General features: G+C 35.0%; 1 protein-coding gene across 3 annotated transcripts in view; it reads left to right on the plus strand.

Annotated features, from left to right (window-relative positions):
- The window catches only part of ATRNL1 (attractin like 1), a 778,070-nt gene that overhangs the window by 53,554 nt on the left and 703,514 nt on the right, over positions 1-21,002 (plus strand). For all 3 annotated transcript variants that reach the window (XR_007145488.1, XR_007145489.1, XM_047826276.1), the window contains exons 6-8: positions 4,044-4,218; positions 8,596-8,683; positions 14,237-14,492. Coding sequence is in view for 1 of the 3 variants with exons in the window: in XM_047826276.1 (XP_047682232.1) it covers positions 4,044-4,218; positions 8,596-8,683; positions 14,237-14,492 (519 nt within the window). In the remaining 2 variants the exon portion in view is untranslated. The remainder of the gene's footprint in view (positions 1-4,043; positions 4,219-8,595; positions 8,684-14,236; positions 14,493-21,002) is intronic.

Raw genomic sequence — 21,002 nt, forward strand, 5'->3', positions numbered from 1 at the left:
AGGAATTGGTAGTTGGTCTGTAGGCGGAGTGACAGGATTTAAAGACATTTATAACTGGTGAGGTGTACAGACACTTAGACACCAGCCAGTCAAAATGGTATTGCTTTTGGGTCTGAAGCAAGATCCTGGATGAGCCATGCTGTGCCAAGCATCATTCCTTTAGTTGTTAAGTAGAGAAGTGTTGATCATCTCAGCACAGGGGCTAGGGGAATGCGAAGGGAAGGCTGGGTACTTGAGGCAGCATCTACTTAGATTGAAACATCTCCATATTATACTAATTGGAAAGGCTGTACACCTGCACATCTGGTGAAGCCAGTCCAGGATTTGTCGATGGATGGATATGGAGTGTGGGGGGAAGAGAGAACTCAAGAATAGCTCCATGGTGTTTGCCCTGAGCAGGGCGGTAAGTGGGAGTGCCGTTTACTAAGATGGTAAAACGCTGGTGAAGGAGCCGATTTGAGAGGGAAGAATGAATTTTGGACATGTTAAGTTTGAGAGGATTATTAGACATCCAAGTGAAGATGTCATGGAGGGAGTTTGCCTTAGAGTCTGGGATTCAAGAGGAAATTGTGGGGCTGGAGATACACATTTGGGAGGGATCAGAGTATAATTCTACCCCCTATGATTATAGAATAGCCTTTCCCCCTCAAAAATCTCTCAGCAGCCTGCTACTGATGCCTAAAGTTACAGCATTAGAAATTCATTTATGCTCTATGGATTATTAAATGACATATAACCTGGAGGAGTGGTAGCATATTAAATCTTTATAAAATCCCTACTGTAATGTGAATTAGTTTATTACTTTCTTTTCAAGACAGCTGAGATGTGTTTGCCTCGAGGAGATTCCCATATTGATAGAGATGGGTTAGGCAGGGAGAGTTGATGCAGTGAGGTTGCATAAGGGATCACATTGGGAAGTGGTAGATAGAGAATTTTTTATGGATATATTTTTATAAAAAAGGGAGTCTTGGAGGGCCTTAAATTGTAAATATCACCATTAGATTTTTAATGGACAGTGAAGCCATTTGTGTGTATAAAGTTATTTGTTATTTGTGTTTCTTCATAGTTATTTGTGTTTTAAATTAGTATTCATTTTATAAATTTACATTTTAAATCATTTTACTATCGAATGCAGAAAGCTACAAATTAAGACATCTAACTTTCCTTAAACTTTTAAGCCATATTCATAAATCTCATTCTATTTATAAGCTTACTCATTTAGATCAAAATAATCAATAGAATTTGGCTATGGGCCATTACTTCCAATAATTGCTAGAAGTTACATAAGATATGATAGTAACAAAGATAGGAAGAATTTTGACTGCTATTTTGTGTAGAAAATCAGATATTTTAGATAACTGAGTAAAATTAAAAACTCTTTTCTATATTAAATAAATAAATAAATAAATAAATAAATAAATAAATAAATAAATAAAGTTATTGGTATTAGTTTCATGTACCTGCTGTAACAAATTACCCTAAACCTCATGTCTTAAAATAATGCACATTTATTAATCTCCTGCCGTTCTGAGGGAAGAAGCCTGGAATCAGTTTCACTGGGCTAAAGTCTCTGCGTTGACAGGGTCACATACCTCCTAGAGGCTCTGGGAAAAAGTCTGTATCCTGGACTTTTCCAGCTCCCTTCCTCCATCTTCAGAGCTTGCAGCACAGCATCTGGCTTCAGTGGTCACATTGCTTTCTTCTTCTGTATTCAGAGCTTCTGTCTTGTAAGGACACTTGTGATTATATTTAGAGCCTGCTTAGATAATCCAGGACAAACTGCCTAGCTCAAGATTCCTAACTTAATCATATCTTCCAACCAGCTGAGCCATGCAGGAGCCCTGAGCATGATATGTTCTAATAAAACTTTATTTTAAAAAACAGTATGGGGCTGGATTTTGCTCACAGGTTGTTGTTTGCCAACCTGAATTAAGTGAAATCTAAGTGATTTAGAATTGGACTTAAAATATGTTTTTGACGGCAGTGTGTTCCTTAAATTTCTTGAATTACCAAGGAATAGTTCATGGTCTTATCACTCAGAAATAGTAATATTTTCTGTATCTCATTAAAAGATTATGTCATTATCAAAGAGATAATCTAGACTGCTACTTAGTTTCTACCTGAAAAATACACTCCTAGCACGTGAGCATTGAAAAGTACTTTGAAGATGAGGGGCGCTGGAGTGGCTCAGTTGGTTAAGCTTCTAATTCTTGGTTTGGGCTCAGGTCATGATCTCACAGTTCATGAGTTTGAGCCCTGCATGGGGCTCTGCACTGACAGTGTGGAGCCTGCTTGGGATTCTTTCTCTTTCCCTCTCTCTGTTTCTGCCCCTCTCACGCGTTCTCTCTTTCTCAAAATAAATAAATAAAAACAAAAACCAAAATCTTAAAAAATGAAAAGGGCTTTGAAGATGAATAAATGAATGCATGGGGTGAGTGCACAAATAGGAAACTGTATAGGCTAATGTTTCTCAAATCAGGTTCTGTTTGGAAGTTTAAAAAATTTGTGGTTCAAGATAACCTAAAACTTTTTGGGATTAACAAATTTAAGGCAAGAGATTGATCTCATAAGTGAGTAAAAATGTCACTTGATTGCAATGTCAGCATTCCTGTGGACTACTGATTGGGACCAAGTAGTATTACTTATTATAGGCTAAAAAGAATATCGCTGGAGGGTTTTGATGCTTTTGTGACCATGATAAAATGCCATATTGTATGAACTTAAGATTTATAAAAGGTAGAGGAAAAAAAGTGACGGGAGAATTATGTCAAAATAATACAGGTATGCTACAGTTATGTTAAAAAGGTACTGTAATAGGGGCGCCTGGGTGGCTCTGTCAGTTGAGTGTCTGACTTCAGCTCAGGTCATGATCTCATGGTTCATGAGTTTGAACCTCATGTCGTGCTCCCCGCTGTCAGTACAGTCTGTTTCGGAGGACCCTCTGTCTCCCATCTCTCTGTATCTCCCCCGCTTGTGCTCTCTTAAAAATAAACAAACATTTTTTAAAAAAAGGTGCTATAATTATATCATTTTCAACTTGGGACCGATGATTTACTTTGAGCAAAACAGTGTCACCCATCTTATTAGGTAGACATAAATTTTATTGGTTTTATAAATTTTTTTGTATATAATTTATAAATTTTTGTTGGTTTTATATTTACAAAAGAACTTCAAATAGAGTTTATATCTAGTTTTGTTTGAGTGTATTTTAGTTTTATTAGAATTAAAATGATTTATGAGCTCCTCTAAGTTTGGTGAAAATATATTTCCTTTAGGAGCATTCCTTCCATTATTTAAGTTTGGGAAACCTGATCTAGGCTAGTCTACATTTTACAGATGAGGAAATTAAGACTCATGAGTAATATCATGAATATGGATAGGTAAAGGCAGTATTTTCAACTTAAAGTATTTAATTTACCCTGCACTTATTAATAGTTTTTATTTTACTATGCATAATATTTTTTTCTGTTTGAAGACATTAAGTCTCCCTGATACAAATTTTGGTTGTTCTTAATAAAAATACAAAGAAAATATAATTTTTATTTTTATATTTGTCTAATGGTTTACACATTATAAATGCTTTCATTTCTACAGTCTTTTAAAAAATTAGATATGTATAATAACCTTTAGGGAATAGACTGTTATTTCTGTTTCATCTTTATAGATGAAGGATTGATGGCAGGAGAGGTAAACAGACCTGTCCAAGGTCACACTTGCAGTCAGTGACCAAACTGGGATTTGAGTACATTGTTTTGCAGTCTAACATTCTACTAGCAAAAATAAAGTAAATATGAGATTTTATAGTATTTAAATCATTCTTTCAGGCTATGGTATGTATGTCTGGTATGTGAATTTTTTTCACCTGTTGGCATTACATTTGCTCTTAGAATTTTTCCTGTAACTTATATTTCAGACCATTTGTCATGCACATTATATTTATCAGTATCATGAGCATTGATTTCTTAAATTCTCTTAATCCATATATTTTGTTTCTATAATCTAAGGTCTTTGTTTAATGCATTGTGTTTGATTTTTTTTAATAGGTCCTGATTGTTCTTTGAATGTTCCTTCTACTGAATCTTACTGGATTCTACCAAATGTTAAACCCTTCAGTCCTTCTGTAGGTCGGGCTTCCCATAAAGCAGTTTTATATGGGAAATTTATGTGGGTGATTGGTGGATATACTTTTAACTACAGTTCTTTTCAAATGGTCCTGAAGTAAGTTTTTTTTTTCAAATGTTCATAATCTGTTTTTTTTTTAAGCCAGTTCTTTTTGGTAATAAGGCCTATCCTAAATATTTTATTGCTGTCCAAATTTATAAGTGGTTATATTAGTGCTAGTATCTGTTTGCTACATGGGACTGATTTGAGAATATATGAACTCAATATATCCATAGTTAATTATTTGCCATTGTGCATATAGTTAATTATTTGTATTGAAATTTCATTACCTCTCTAGAGAGTCCTTTTAACAAATTCTGAGTATGAAAATATTAACTTCAAATAAGTAGGGGACCATGCCTGTATTAGATATTATGAATCCTGCCACCTTTTATTTTTTGAGAATGAAGTGTAATTGCTTGTATAAAAATGCTTTCAGTTTGTTCTGTAAATTTTAATTTACCTGAACTTTTACTTTGCATTTACCTTAGAAGCTTTTGGGAAAAACAGTGCCAGTATTATAAAGTATATCATTCATTTACTGTTGGCTCAATAGAGATTATCCTCTGCATGATTAGATGATACGAGGAATCATATGATGGCAGGTTTATCTGATTTTTTTCAGCTGGTGATTATATTTTATTGACCATCTATTAATAGAATAAAAGAGGAAATAGAATAATTTGATTATCAATGTTTTCAAGGGTGATACTTGTAATAGTTATAACTGGTACAACTTGGGCATCAACCAGTCAATCAAACTGACCTTGGGCAGTATAGCATAGTAGTGTGTACCCAGTTGGGTTGCCAGATTCAGCAGAGAAATATACAGGACACCTAGTTAAACTTGAATTTCAGATAAACAATGAATAATTTGTTATTATATGTAGGCCCTTTGCAATATGCAATATATATATAATTTTTAAAATATGTATTTTTGTTTTTGTTCCAAATATTGCATGAGTCATACTAAAAAATTGTTGGTTGCTTATCTGAAATTCAGATTTAACTGAGCATCCTATATTTTATCTGGCAGCCCTAGGCACTGAAAATAAACCTTGTTAATTTGGGGGTTATAAAAAAGTCTGAGTTTAGGAGGACACTGCTTTAAAACTATGATTGACTATGATTGAAATTAAAATATAACATAAAGTAAATTCTGGAGAGAAAAGAAAGGAAGAGTTATAGGTAAATATTTAAGTGAAGAATTAGAATTATGTATCACAATATATGAAGGATAAAATATTATAGAAAGAATTGAAGAAGAGTTGGTGGGATTAAATGAGTTGTTAAGGTATGCAAAGAACCTGAAGAAATAGTAAGATTTAAATGTGGAAACGAGGAGTAAATTAACTATGATTAATGAAAAGAAAAAGCCTATGAAAATAAAGTAAAACTTTGAATTAAATTGTGATATTTGCAAAGGAGAGTTGTGAACACAGAGTATAATTGTCAAGGAAACATGGGAATCTTAAGAGTTTGTGTTCTGTACAAGTTTAATAGCATATTTAAAGTTAGGTGATGAATATTACTTTATACTCTCCTAAACTTACATATTTCCCATTTGAATCAGATAGTTTAACTTTTTATTTTGTCTGTAACCTGGCTCTTTTGCTTACAGTGTTTAGTTTTGTACTAAGCTGTGAGGTGTTAGATTAGAAGTGACCTTATCACTGTTTTCATAAGTTTGAGAATATTTTTATTATTCTGAATGTAGTTCAATTGTAGGTAAGGATTTTTCCCCACTTATAAAAAAGTAGGGGAGTAGGTAGGTAAGTTTTTGAAGTGATAATGTCAGTCGTAAGTAGGTAGGTAGGTAGGTAGGTAAGTTTTTAGAAGTGATAATGTCAGTCGTAAGTCGATTTATCTCCTGTAGAATTTAATTGAGATATAGATGTTACATTTTAAGATGAAATTGTTCAGTAATATAAAAGTTCTATATTAGTGTATTAAATTAGAATGTTTTATAGAATGTATATACATTGACATTTGTGAGAATTGACATGTATTTATGAGCATAGCAAACTTTTTAATATTTACTCTTTGCTTGATACTTGGGATAAATCAGTGGATGTAATAAATGTCCTTATCTTTATGGAGTTAGTGAGGAATGACAAGCAATTAGAAAAAATATATAATTACCATAATAGGTAAGTACACTGTAAGTAAATTATATGTATGCACATATATAGAGATGGTAAGATAAATAGGATAAGCAAATCACGAGTGCCTAAGAGGAGAGAGTTATAAATGTAGTTGTCAAGGTAGGCATCACGGGGAAGGTGATAATTGAACAGACTTGAAGGAGGTTAGGCATTGTCAGTGCAGTTATCTGGAGGCAGGGAAAGAGCCAGACAAAAGCCTTAATGTGGGAACTACTTAGTTCAAGCAGCAGCAAGGAGGCCCATTTGACTTTCACCGAGTGCATGAGAGGGAAGCATGAAATTACAGGGATAATGGAGGGGGGGGGAGAGATTATGTAGGGTATTGTAGATCTTTTGGGGAGTCATGGGAATGTATGAGCATGCTTTGACTTATATTTAGGAGTCACTGTGTCTAGTCATGAATATACTGGGATTGGGAGGAAGAGTAGGAACGGAGCTTGAGTTAGGATGAATCATCAAGGGAATGAATTTTAGGTGGAGAAGAGGACCAAGAACTGAGCCTGAGGCACCATATCACTAGGAGGTCAGGGGAAAAGAGGAGAAACCATCAGAGGAGACTGAAACGAGTGGCCAGTGAGGTAGGAAAACCAACAGTGTGATGTCTTTGAAGACAGTAGATGAAGAGGAAGGTTTGATTAACAGTGTCAAATGCTAATGATTAACTGGGTCCAGGAAAATGGAAGACTGAGAAGTGGGCAGGGATTTGGCATGAGGAAGTTGATTTTAACAAAAACGGTTTTGTTGGAGCAGTGTTTTTAAAAGCTTGATTGGAGTTAGTTGAAGAGAGAGTAGAGAGAGGTGTAGGGAGGGACAAGGAAGAAATGGGGCAGTAAAGAAATGGAGTGATAGCCTGACAGGGTAGTCTTTCTCTTTTCTCTTTTCAAGGGAAAAAAATTTTTTTATAAGTGGGGAAAAGTAACACCATGTTTTTATATTGATGGGAATTATCTAGTAAGACCAGAAAGTGGTGATATAGGAAAGAGATGGGAGAACTACTAGAGTGTTGTGGGATCTAGTGCCCCAGAAACACAAATTTAATTTGTTGATAGCAGGTACCAGCCGACTGCCAAGTAGGGGCCTAGGACCTAGATGCTAACAATGGTTTTTGCATTGGTAAGGAGCTATAGAAAAGAAAGGAAGACGAATGTAGTGGGGTACACAAAGCCTAAAATATTTACCATCTGGCCCTTCATCTAAATAGTTTGCTGAGCCCTAATTTATGGTAACTTAGTGGAAAACAAGTGTGTTGGGTGCAGATATGGTAGGTAGGTGGATGTAGGTAGGAGTCTGGAAGATTACGTTCTGATCGATTTCCTCATTCATGCCATACACATGTGTTATATAACTCCAAGGTAGGATATAAGTTAAACATAATCCTGAAGACAATTTTTGGTTGACTTTATTTATTTATTTTTTTTTGTGAAGGGAGCTCCCTTAACCTTTTCTGATGAGTTGAAGGAAGACAGAGAAGAGGGGAAATAATAATTGACAGGGAGCTTCTTAAACATTGTTCTAGTCACTTCTTAGCTGGGTGCTTTATTTTTTACATTTTGGCAAACTGAGGAAATAGTGTAAAGCATGATGATGACAACTGGAGTTCTGTTAGATAAGCATTTAAGATTCATAGTTTGGAACGTCTTTTTTCATATCTATATTTTTAGACCAGTAGCATAAATAATTAATTTTCTTTTTGTATCCTGTAATCCAATAAGTACCTTATTTTTAGAGAAGCTTCTATCTTACTAGATTCATTATATTTCAAAAAGTGATCTGTGAACAAGTTATTTTTGGCATAGAAATAATACTTCTTAATTAATTTATATAATGCTAAGCTTAGAGTGTGTAAAAGAATAAAAATGAATAAAGCAAATGGCCATTGTATATATGGAGGGAATTTTCTTTTATTTTCAAAAGAAAAAGCTGGCTTTAAAAACAAATTAAAAATGCAGAATAGCTCACTTATTGTTTAGGCTAATCAGTTGGTTGAAACTGTTAAAGGTAACTGAAAAAATTAATTCCAGTAGTAAATAGCTTAGTCAAGTTAATGTATATTACACATTTAGGTGATTGAATTCTAATTTACCATATGTATATCTTGAATGAGTCTTTATTAAAAATTTCTAATATGGTACATGAAATTATAAGTTTATTAGTTATAATTGTTTTTGAATTTAATGAATACTTGAATATAAGTGAGAAAAACATTTGCAAATTAAAAAACCAGAAATGAATCTTAGCTTATAAAATAATTTTCTTTTTTCACTTTTAGTTACAATTTAGAAAGTAGTATATGGAATGTAGGAAGTCTGTCAAGGGGTCCTCTCCAGAGATATGGACACTCTCTTGCTTTACATCAGGTAAGGATCCTGCTTTTTAAATTCTAATCATTCTTTTTTTTGTTGTTTTGTTTTTAGAGTTCACCTTAGAGAAAAAATTACTAAATCTCACGTTTATTTCAAATACTTAATGAGAACAATAGATCGTGGATCACAGTAACTTGCAATGTCTCAAACTCATAGTAATTTTTTTTTTTTAATTTTTTTTTTTTCAACGTTTATTTATTTTTGGGACAGAGAGAGACAGAGCATGAACGGGGGAGGGGCAGAGAGAGAGGGAGACACAGAATCGGAAACAGGCTCCAGGCTCTGAGCCATCAGCCCAGAGCCTGACGCGGGGCTCGAACTCCCGGACCGCGAGATCGTGACCTGGCTGAAGTCGGCCGCTTAACCGACTGCGCCACCCAGGTGCCCCTTGTTTTTTTGATAGTAGTCATCAAAGTGTGAAGTGTTGCTGTAGGTGTTCTTTATATATTCTAGATATCAACTCCTTCCTCAGAACAATGATTTGCAAATATTTTCTCCCATTCTGTGGGCAGTCTTTTCATTTTGTTGGTATGTTCTTTGATACACAAAAGTTTTTAATTTTAGCATAGTTCAATTAATTTAGCATAGTTCAGTTTCAATCTGTTTCTTTTGTTCTCTGGGCTTTTGGTGTCATATCCAAGAAATCATTGTCAAATCCAATGTCAGGAAGACTTTTCCCTATGTTATCTTTTAAGAGTTTCTAAAGTTTTAGTTTTTATATTTAGGTCTTTAATCGATTTTGAGTTGTTTGTAGCGTTAGGTAAGAGTTCACTTTCATTCTCTTATATGTAAATATTCTGTTTTCCCAGCTCCATTTGTTAAAAAGACTGACTATCTTTTCCTCACTGAATGGTCTTGGCACCTACCTTTGTTGAGAATCATTTCATCATATGTGCAAGGGTGTATTTTTGGCCTCTCTATTCTTTTGATTTGTGTCTGTGTTTTTGCCAATATTACACTATTTTAACTACTGTAGTTTTGTAGTAAGTTTTGAAATGAGGAAGTATGAGACCTCCATGTTTGGTCTTGTTTTGCATGTTTGTTTTGCTTCTTCAGGGTCACTTAAGATTCCGTATGAATTTTTAGATTATTCTATTTCTCCAAAAATGTCATTGAGATTTTGATAGGGATTGCATCGTACTCATTTATTTTATGTATTCGTGTAATTCATGAATTTAGTGTGATTAAAATGATAGGCTACTTAACTGGTTTTTGTTTTGAACAAAAAAAGATTCATGTATTTTGTGGTGTGTGACTAGGACTTTCCAATGAGAACTGACCTATTTTCTGTGCTTAGTTAAGGAAATTTACAGAAGCAATGTAAAGAATAAACTGCTACTCTTTTTTTTTTTTTTTTTGCATGTGCATGTTTTAAAGATAAAATAAGGGGGCGCCTGGGTGGCGCAGTCGGTTAAGCGTCTGACTTCAGCCAGGTCACGATCTCGTGGCCCGTGGGTTCGAGCCCCGCGTCAGGCTCTGGGCTGATGGCTCAGAGCCTGGAGCCTGTTTCGGATTCTGTGTCTCCCTCTCTCTCTGCCCCTCCCCCGTTCATGCTCTGTCTCTCTCTGTCCCAAAAATAAATAAACGTTGAAAAAAAAATTTTTAAAGATAAAATAAAAACTAAGTGTATATATATATGTGTGTAATATAAATGCTTTTTTCTTTTAATTTTGGTTTTTAATTTTAGTTTTTGATTTATTTCATATTTTTGGTAACAGCTTTTGAGATATAATTGATATACCATACAGTTCGCTCATCTAAAGTATATAGTTGAATGGTTTTTAGTCTATTCAGAGTTACACAACAATCTTTTGCAGATATGCATAAAATTGCAAAGTTGGATCTTCTGTTTTAGAACATTTTCATTACCTTACAAAGAAACTTGTAATCTTTAGCTATCACCCCAAACCTCCTCATCTTCCCAGCTTTAAGCAATCATGAATTTACTTCCTGTCTCTATAAGTTTGTGTGTTCTGCACATTGTGTATAAATGAAATTGTATACTATATGGTTTATGACAAGCATGTTGTAGCACGTATCCATATTTCATTTTTATGGCTAAATAATATTCTGTCTTATGAATATACTACATTTGGGTTTTTCATTTATCAATTGATGGGCATTTGGGTTGTTTTCACCTTTCGTGGCTGTTATGATAATGCTGCTGTGAATAGTCATGGATAAATTTTTGTGTGCACATATGCTTGTATTTCTCTTGGGTATATACATAGGCTTGGGAATTGCTGGGCCAAATAATGACTCTCTATTTAATTTTTTGAGGAATTGCCAAACTGTTTTCCAACGTGGCTGTATCATTTTACGTTTCTACTAGCCATCTATAAAGGTTCCAGTTATTCTACATCCTTGCTAACACTGGTTATTTGATACCATTTTGATCATGGCCATCCTTGTCATTGTGAAGTGGTGTCTCGTTTTGTTTTGATTTGTTTCTCTGTTGACTAATGATGTGGGTCATCTTTTCGTGTGCTTATTGCCTATTTGTGTGGTCTGTGGAGAAATGTATATTCAGGTCCTTTGCCCATTTTTAATTGGGTTATTTGTCTTTTTATTATTGAGAAGTGAGAGTTATTTATATATTCTAGGTACAAGTTCCTTATCAGATACATCATTTGCAGATATTTTTCCTTTGTGAGCAGTGTCTTTTGAAACCTAAAAGTTTTTTAATTTTGATGAAATCCAATTTATTATTGTTTTTCTTTGGTTGCTTGTGTTTTGTTGTTATATTTAAGAATCCATTTACCAAATCCAAGGTTATGAAGATTTACCTCACTCATGTTTCTTTCAAGAGTTTTATGGTTTGGTGCTTACATTTATGTCTTTTTTTTTTTTTTTTTTTGATCCATTTTGAGTTAGGTTTTGTACATGGTATGCAGTAGGGTTCAAGTTCTCTCTTTTTCATGTTGACTATTTCTCTTTATACCATTTGTTGAAGAGGCTATTCTTTCTCCCTGAATGGTATTGGCCCTCTTGCCAAGCATCACTTGACTTTAGATGTATGGATTTATTTCTGGACTCTCATTTCTATTGACTTATATGCCTGACTTTATGCCTGTAGCACACTGTCTTGATTACTTTTCCTTCATAGTAAGTTTTGAAATCAAAAAGTATGAGTCCTCCAATTATATTCTTTGAAAAAGTTTTTTTTAACGTTTATTCAGTTTTTGAGAGTGCAAGTAGGGGAGGAGTAGAGAGAGAGCGAGCGAGAGGGAGAGACAGGATCAGAGAGAGAGGGAGATGCTGACAGCTCAGAGCCTGGTGCGGGGCTTGAACCCACTAGCTGTGAGATCATGACCTGAGCTGAAGTCAGACGCTTAACTGAGGTACCCCTTCTTTTTTAAGATTGTTTGGATATTTTGGGTTCTTTGCAATTGCATGTGACTTTTGGAATCAACTTGTCAGTTTCTACAAAGAAGCCCTCCAGGATTTCGGTAAAGATTGCACTGAATGTGTAGATTGCCATCTTAACTACATTAAGTTTTAGATCTATGAACATGAGATATCTTTCCATTCATTTAGATCTTTAAAGATTATTTTCAACAATGCTTTGTAGCTTTCAGAGTTTAAATTTTTTTTTTTTCATGTTTATTTTCTGAGACAGAGAGAGACAGAGCATGCGTTGGGGAGGGACAGAGAGAGAGGGAGACACAGAATCAGAAGCAGGCTCCAGGCTCTGAGCTGGCAGCACAGAGCCCGACCCGGGGCTCAAACTCACGGACCTTGAGATCATGACCTGAGCCGAAGTCGGTCACTCAACCAACTGAGCTACCCAGGCGCCCCTCAGAGTTTAAATTTGTAATTTCTTTTAAGGTGCCTGCCTGGCTCAATCAGTGGAGTGTGTGACTCTTGATCTTCGGGTTGTGAGTTCGAGCCCCACACTGGGTATAGAGATTACTTCAAGATAAAATCTGTAAAAATAAGTTTGTAATTTCTTTTGTTAAATTTATTTCTAAGTATTTACTTTTTGATGCTTTTGTAAATGGAATTGTTTACATAGTTTCAGTTCTGGATTGTTCATTTTTTAAAAATGTTTATGATTTATTTACTAAGACAAATTTTTATCAATCACAATTTTTAAAAAAATATTTTTAATGTTTTTTTTATTTTTTTTATATTTTGTTTTTGAGAGAGAGACAGAACATGAGTGGGGGGAGGGGGAACACAGAGAGAGGGAGACACAGAAACTGAAGCAGGATCCAGGCTCTGAGCTGTCAGCACAGAGCCCAACCAGGGCTTGGACTTGTGAACCGTGACATAATGACCCGAGCTGAAGTTGGTTGCTTAACCGACCGAGCCACCCAGGCGCCCCTGGATTGTTCATTTAAAGTGTATATAAATAGGGGCGCCTGGGTGGCTCGGTCAGTTGAACGTCGGACTTCAGCTCAGGTCGCGATCTCGTGATCTCGCGGTCCGTGAGTTCGAGCCCCGCGTCGGGCTCTGGGCTGATGGCTCAGAGCCTGGAGCCTGCTTCCAATTCTGTGTCTCCCTGTCTCTCTGCTCCTCCTCCGTTCATGCTCTGTCTCTCTCTGTCTCAAAAATAAATAAACGTTAAAAAAAAAATTTAAAAAAAAATAAAAAAAAAAAAGTGTATATAAATATAATAGATTTTTTTTGTACGTTGATTTTGTATTCTGCAGTTTTACTGAATTCATTTATTAGCTCTAATATTTTTTCTAATTATTATTTTTTATTTCTTAGGATTGTATACAAGTTCATATAATGTGTGAACAGAAATATTTTACTTCTTTTCCAATGTGGATGCCTGTGTTCATTTTTTTTTGTTTCTTTGCTTTGGCTAAAACCTCCACTGCAGTGATGAATATAAGTGGCAAATTGGGCATCTTTGCCTTGTTCCTGACCTTAGTGGGAAAGCATCAGTCTTTCACCATTAAGTATTAATATTAGCTGTGTGTTTTTCTTAGATGCTCTTTATTAGGTTGATGAAATTCCTTTATGTTCCTAGGTTATGGAAATAGTAATGTTGTATATCATTTGTGCATCACTCATTTCAATCATAGGTGGTTGAATTTATTTGTATAATTTATAAGTGCTATAAAGTATCTGTCCATAGCCATGAGAAGTAACAATAATGGGCTCCACATAGTGGACCTACCAGATCATAGTGTGATCTTCCTTTTTGGACAGTACTTGATGAAAACAGTGAATGACAATAGCACAAAGCAATACACATAGATGGTAACATTTGAAGAACTAGGGACTCAACAACTAAGATAATTATACGTGGTTAATTTAACTATATAATATAGCTGTTTTAAATAAAGTATCTTAAGGTAACTTTTTGAAAACATGGGTTTTTTTCCCCTTCTTCTTGTAAGTAAAAGCATTGCCCCTTCTTCTTGTAAATAAAAACATTGATTCTCATTTGACTTTTTATAAAATAAGAACTGTACTTTATACGTGTTGTGAGTTAGGATTACTAAAGTTTAAGTTGAGCCTTTATTTTTAATTAATATATATTGCTGAGGTATGACTATCTTGTTTATTAACACATGTTTTTTTAATTTACAGGAAAACATCTTTATGTATGGAGGCAGAATTGAAACAAATGATGGCAATGTCACAGATGAATTATGGGTTTTTAACATACATAGTCAGTCATGGAGTACAAAAACCCCTACTGTTCTTGGACATGGTCAGCAGTACGCTGTGGAGGGACATTCAGCTCACATTATGGAGCTGGATAGTAGAGATGTTGTCATGATCGTAATATTTGGATATTCTGCAATATATGGTTATACAAGCAGCATACAGGAATACCATATCTGTGAGTTACTTTGAAAATGCAACTATATACTTTTCTTTATTAGTTGGCAATATTTCTATCTTTAATAAAATCTTCATATGAATTTAGCCAAATAGTGAGTTATTTGAAATCAGAATTATTAGCTAAGATTGAAAACTTCTTAATATAAACCTTTTCATTTTGTGTTAGCTTTGGTTTTTTAATATTTATCTTCTTAGCCAAAAGTGGAGAAATGTTACATACCAGTCACACATTTTTCGAGAATTGAGAATATTTATAAATATGAGAAGTTCCAACAGATGGTGCTATTTCTTTGGATTTTACTTATGAGTAAGAACTAAAACTAACCTAGTCTCTTTACTATGCAGTCCATGATTTCAGGATTTTTATTTTTCAGAGTTCTGTTTCTAATCTTACTGCAATATCTCTATCTGTGTATTATTCTTTTAAAGTAAGCTTCCCGAGGATAATCTGTTGGCTTTTATAAGAGATCATTATCTGGTAGGTGAAGGTGACTGAAGTGATCTACATATGACTTTTTGTACTCTCCTTTGTTTTTCTGGTACTTTATTATTTTTTTGAATTCTCTATGACATTTTCAAACACTTATAAGATTAAAAAAAATGCCTACAAATACTTTTTGATCCCTGTTTGAAGAACATATTCCATTTCTAGCTCTGGTCAGTATTATGAACTCAAGTTTTTGGCTCTTTTGTCTATAGACAACTATATCCAACTATTTAGCGTCCTTGTGTAATGTTAATGAGAAATCTCGCTTGCAGATCAACAAGAGAGCCCTTAATGTGCTCAGAAGAAGCCTCCCTTTGCAAATACTCTTGTCTCTCCCCTGCAGTCCTTTCTCAGGTGATCTGTTTATATGTCCCCCACTGCAGTTGGGTGGAGAATGATTATGTATCCTTCTTACTCCTTGGTGCCATTTTACTCTCTTTAAACTCCTTCCTCTTCTAAACCACTCGGCTTCGCATCAGACTGTGCTGCCTGTTACTTCTTCTTCACTCTCTGTTCACTCCTCAGATCAGTGTGTTGTATTCCTCAAAAAATACAGCTTGTGGCTCATTATCATTATGTCCTGCATACATTAGCCAAATAATTTTCTTTTTATTTTAAAATTTTTTAATGTTTTTATTTATTTTTGAGAGGAGAGAGAGAGAGAGCGCGCAGGAGAGGGGCAGAGGGGAGACACAGAATCTGAAGCAGGCTCCAATGCAGGGCTCGAACTAATGAACTGTGAGATCATGACCTGAGAAGTGGAATGCTTAAGTGACTGAGCCACTCAGGCGCCCCTAGCCAAATATTTTTCTGATTTCAGTATCCACTTACATACTTCTAATACTTAGACTCTCAGCTTTAAAAAATAATTTTTTAATTAATTAAAAAAAATTTTTTTTTAGTTTATTTATTTATTTTGAGAGAGAGAGACAGAGCACACAAGTAGGGGAGGGGTAGAAAGAGATGGAGAGAGACAGAGAATTCCTAGCAGGTTCCACACTGTCAGCTCAGAGCCCGATGCGGGGCTCAAACTGATGAACTGTGAGATCATGACCTGAGCCAAAGTCAAGAGCCGGATGCTTAATGAGCCAAATGAGCCTCCTGGGTGCCCCTGTCAACTTTTTTTTTTTTTTTTTAATCTGTCTTTCAGAAATCTTGTTTTCCATCCTGGTTGAGTCACACTCTCCCTTTGTCATACTCTTGACCTATACCTCAGTGAATCCCATAATTTCCATTTTAGATATCTTACCCTAAAATGCCACTGGTCTTTCCAGCTTACTCCTTCTAGTACCCGAAGTCTGACAATTCTCCAGCCTTAATAGAGCCTTTAGTCCATCAAACCTATCAGATTTTCACTATCACTCTCTTACCTGTACTTCTAACCTTACCCAGCTTTAAGTTCATAATCACCAGTCTCTCCTCCAACTCTCCAAGTTGACTATGTCATACATTTTCCTCTCTTCAAACTTCCAGCCACTCCCTTCTCCATGATTAGCCTCAGCTGATGACTTTACTTCTTATTTTACTGTGAAAATAGAAGAAATCTAAAGAGAATGTCTGCTGATGGGAACATTTTGGAGTGTAATGGTTAATAAGCAATGCTGCATTGAATAAACTGCTGTGTAACACATTATTGCCATAACAGCTCATGGTGGCATTGAAATGGATGTGCTATCATTGCATTTTTTAGAGGAGCCTAAGAGTTGTTTAAGCAAGAGTTACAAATTTTCTATGTAGAAAGCTTGTTTTGGTTTTTGATTTTGTTATTAACTTTTGGTTTCATTATGGTATTCAGGGAATGTTGTTAAGTATTGTTTCTACTTTTTGTAATTTATTGAGTTTTTTTTTTTGTGGGCTAGTTTTCAAATTTTATAGGCACTTGAAAAGGAGGTAAATCTTATAGTATCAAGGTATGGCATTTGATATATCTATGTCTGTATCTAATCTATATCATTTATATGTTTGGAACTTAGATTCCTTCTTTTTTTTTGTACTTTATCTGTCATGCTCTGAAAATTGAATTAAAGTCTAAAAATGTTAGTTTATTTTTGCCTATTTCTCCTTATATATTCTGGAATTTATGCTTTATGAAAGTTGCAAGTTGTATCTTGTAATATTATAAATCGCTTGTTTACTGTTTTTGACTTGGTTTCTACCTTGTGTGATATTAATTTCATGGCTCTTGTTTTTTGCGGGAAGGGCTTTAGCCTTTTCCTGGTAAACTTTTGCCCTCCCTTTCGTTCTTGTTAACCTTTCAGAACCACTTTGTTTTAAATGTATCTCTTGTGTACGAGAAAAAGTTGGATTTTGCTTTGTGATTCCATCTGGTTTTTGTACATTTTGTGTCACTCTGTTGTCTTCTTGTTTTTAGTTATGGCTCTTTTTGTGTTTAGGGAGAGTCAAGGCAATTTTTGGTGGGAAGGAGCACGCTAATTTTTGAGGTCTGCCACCAGTAGGCTTCGTCCACACCCTGTGTTTCTCTTCTGCATGCGTGTGACCTCTTCTGTGTGACTCTCTTGGTTTCACTTGCTGTTTGCATATTCACACCTGATTTATAGTTTTCTTTCTTTCATTCATAGTTTCTCTGGATTTTTAATTTTCTTTTTCTTTCACTTTCATGTTTTCCTTATTTTTTTATACGCCTTCTCTGAGGATAATGGCAAGTTTCAGAATTAAACTATCACTGTACTTCTACTTGATCCAGAGGTTTTGCTTTTTAAAGTTTTAAAAAATGAATCTGAAGTTAGCCAGTACTTTTACCCTTTGATCAACCTCCAGTTTACAGGCTACTGTTTTCCACTGTTTTAATTCATCTTGTTTTGTTTTAAATACATTTGACCTTACTATCAGTATTTTATACTAGGGTCTTAGTCTTTTCTGTAAAGGGCCAGATAGTAAATATTTTAGGCTTGTGGGCCATATGGTCTTTATCACAACTAGGCAATTCTGTTAAAGCATGAAAGCAGCCGCAGACAATACATACACAAAGGAGCACGGCTTTGTTCCAGATTGGGCTCCCTTGGGTCTTAGATTGCCCACCCCTGCTCTAGAGAGAATGTGTGCTTCTGGGGACCTATTGACCTTGGTCCAAATTAAATTAAAATTTTGGCATGCATTTTTTTTGGGACCTTATGTGTAGGGTAAATTCATGCCCAGAGTGACACGATGTCTAGTTTCGGACCAAAAGTGTCCAAGGGAAGCTGTTTTTATTTTTCACATAGAATCAAGGCTGAAATAGACATTTTCTGGCTGCCTCTGCAGAGCAGATTTAAAAAAAAACACTTTTTTGGGGCGCCTGGGTGGCTCAGTCAGTTAAGCGTTCGACTTCGGCTCAGGTCATGATCTCATGGTTTGCGGGTTCGAGCCCTGTGTTGGGCTCTGTGCTGACAGCTCAGAGTCTGGACCTTGCTTTGGATTCTATGTCTCCTTCTCTCTCCTCCTCCCCCACTCATGCTCTGTCTATCTCAAAAATAAATAAAAACATTTTAAAAAATCCCACTTTTTTAAATTAATTTTTTTAATTAAAGACTTTTTTTTTTTTTTTAGTTTATTTATTTTGGGAGAGATAGAGACAGAGCACACAAGTAAGGGAGGGGCAGAAAGAGAGAGAGAATTCCTACAGGTTCTGCACCGTCAGCTCAGAGCCCGATGCGGGGCTCGAACTCATGAACTGTGAGATCATGACCTGAGCCAAAGTCAAGAGCTGGATGCTTAATGAGCCAAATGAGCCTCCTGGGTGCCCCTGTCAACTTTTTTTTAAAATCTCCCTTTCAGAGATCTGAAAGATCTCTTTTCATTGAGGATATAAGTATATAACCCTGATTTTATGTAGAAGCTCTGATTCGGTAATTACCTGGGCTTACCTTTAGTATCAGCCATTAAAACCAAATTTCTAGATTACCCAGTTGGTACATGTCTTCCGTACTCTGCCTCCCTACTGAGTATAGTTTGCAGTTCATAGAATACATTATTTTTTTCATACTTCCCTTTATTTAACAATAAATTCATTCAGCTATGAGACATAGTGGTGATTATACTTTCCAGGGAGATAAGTAAGAAGGCACGTCAGATTTATTCTAATCTTCTGTGTGTGGTAAATGTTGATGTAGGTTGTTAATGGATAAATTCATTGGCTGGTAGGTTTTTGTTTTCATTTGGAAGAGTTTGATAAAAAATTTCACTTGTAGTTTTGGTAAAATTTTAACTATTAGGGTTCTTTTGGTTTAGTCTATAACAAAAATACTATTTATAAGTAAATTTTTCCACAGGGTACTTTTGGTTTGATTTTTGTTTTATTAATTGCATTACCTGTCAGGCACACTTATAAATATAGTATAAGATGGATATGGGAGGAATACATGATTTATGAGTATTATAAGAATAATAGATGAATTATGAGCAGTTCTGTGAATTAAGTACAAAGTAAAACTCATCAACTTTTCTGTAAAAATTAATAATAACAATAAAATTAATGTATTACTTTACCCTATGCATTTTGAATTCATTGCTTATTGAAAGTATGTGGCACCAAAAAATAATCTAAGTACTTTCACTTTGAAAAGTACTTACAAATAAATGAATATAAAAACAATGGGTAAATTTAGTTTAAAGATGTTAGAATAATTGTTCTATATATCATAGAAAAGTGCTACTTTAGGGAGTGATACTGTATTAAAGTATGGCTGCTTTGAACATAAGTAATGGGATAATTCATCATCTTAGTTACAAGTGAATACTTATTTCCAGAGAGAGAATTTTTATTTTTATTTTTGCTTTTTTCAGATCTTAGTGGGAATTACTACTACTGTGATGTCAGTTTAGGCTCTGTTTTCCCGACTGATTTTAATGGCATCAGGTACCCAAATGTAGGTTGGATTTTCTCTGACTCTCCTTACAAAGTTAAAGCTTCTAGAAAACCAAGGAAAAAAAATATTTTTGTGTTAAAGTTGGGACTATCTCTTTAACCAGCATTGTGGTGAGGGTAACTGAAAACAAAGCTGACATTAAGCAGAGTAATTACCAAAAAGAGGGTATTTTGCTAGATAAAAATTTGCTCAGAAATATACTGTCTTTAAATTAAAAAAAATTTTAATGTTTATTTTTGAGAAAGAGAGAGACAGAGACAGACTGTGCGTGGGGGAGGGGCAGAGAGCGAGGGAGACACAGAATCCGAAGCAGGCTTCAGGCTCCGAGCTGACAGCACAGAGCCTGATGTGGGGCTTAAACTCACGAACCACGAGATCATGGCCTGAGCTGAAGTTGGACGCTTAACTGACTGAGCCACCTAGGTGCCCCTAAATTTTTTTTTAATTTATTTATTTTTGAGAGGGGCAGAGAGAGAGAGAAAGACACAGAATCTGAAGCAGGCTCCAGGCTCTGAGCTGTCAGCACAGAACCTGATGCAGGGCTCGAACCTACGAACTGTGAGATCATGATCTGAGCTGAAGTTGGATGCTTAACTGACCGAGTTATCCAGGTGCCCCTGAAATATACTTTTAAGCATTTTAATCTCATCTTTATGTAGAAATTTTAAAAACAGAAAAAACTCCCAGTTAACATACTTCAGAACGACCCTTATTCAACTTTTAATAATATTGCAAATGATTGCAACATATTTCTGGTTTTGTGCTTAGTACTGTGACTCTTCTTTGAGAGTTTTGTAATATAATTTAGAACAAAGAGACCATTTACTTAATTTATCTTTAATTATCTGAATTGGATCGTTATAGATTAGCATTAAAAAATCTAAGATACTAGAGAATATTTTTAAACTGCTGAGACTGTAGGTATTATCACTGCTGTTTTAAGACTTTTTTAGAGTTTTGAGCTAAGGAACACCTCTAGACATTGGGTTGATGTTGTAGTTTATAGGAGCAGATTTTGTTTCTACTTGGTTTCAGACATATGCAATAATGCATATCAACAAGTGAAGAATCAGGTATTTTCCCTTACCTCTGCTTGAACTTATTTTGAGCAGGATGATGCAGACAATAAAAAGTAAATACTATAGGCATGGATGCT

The sequence above is a fragment of the Prionailurus viverrinus genome, chromosome D2 (genome assembly GCF_022837055.1).
Source record: "Prionailurus viverrinus isolate Anna chromosome D2, UM_Priviv_1.0, whole genome shotgun sequence".
NCBI lineage: Eukaryota > Metazoa > Chordata > Mammalia > Carnivora > Felidae > Prionailurus > Prionailurus viverrinus.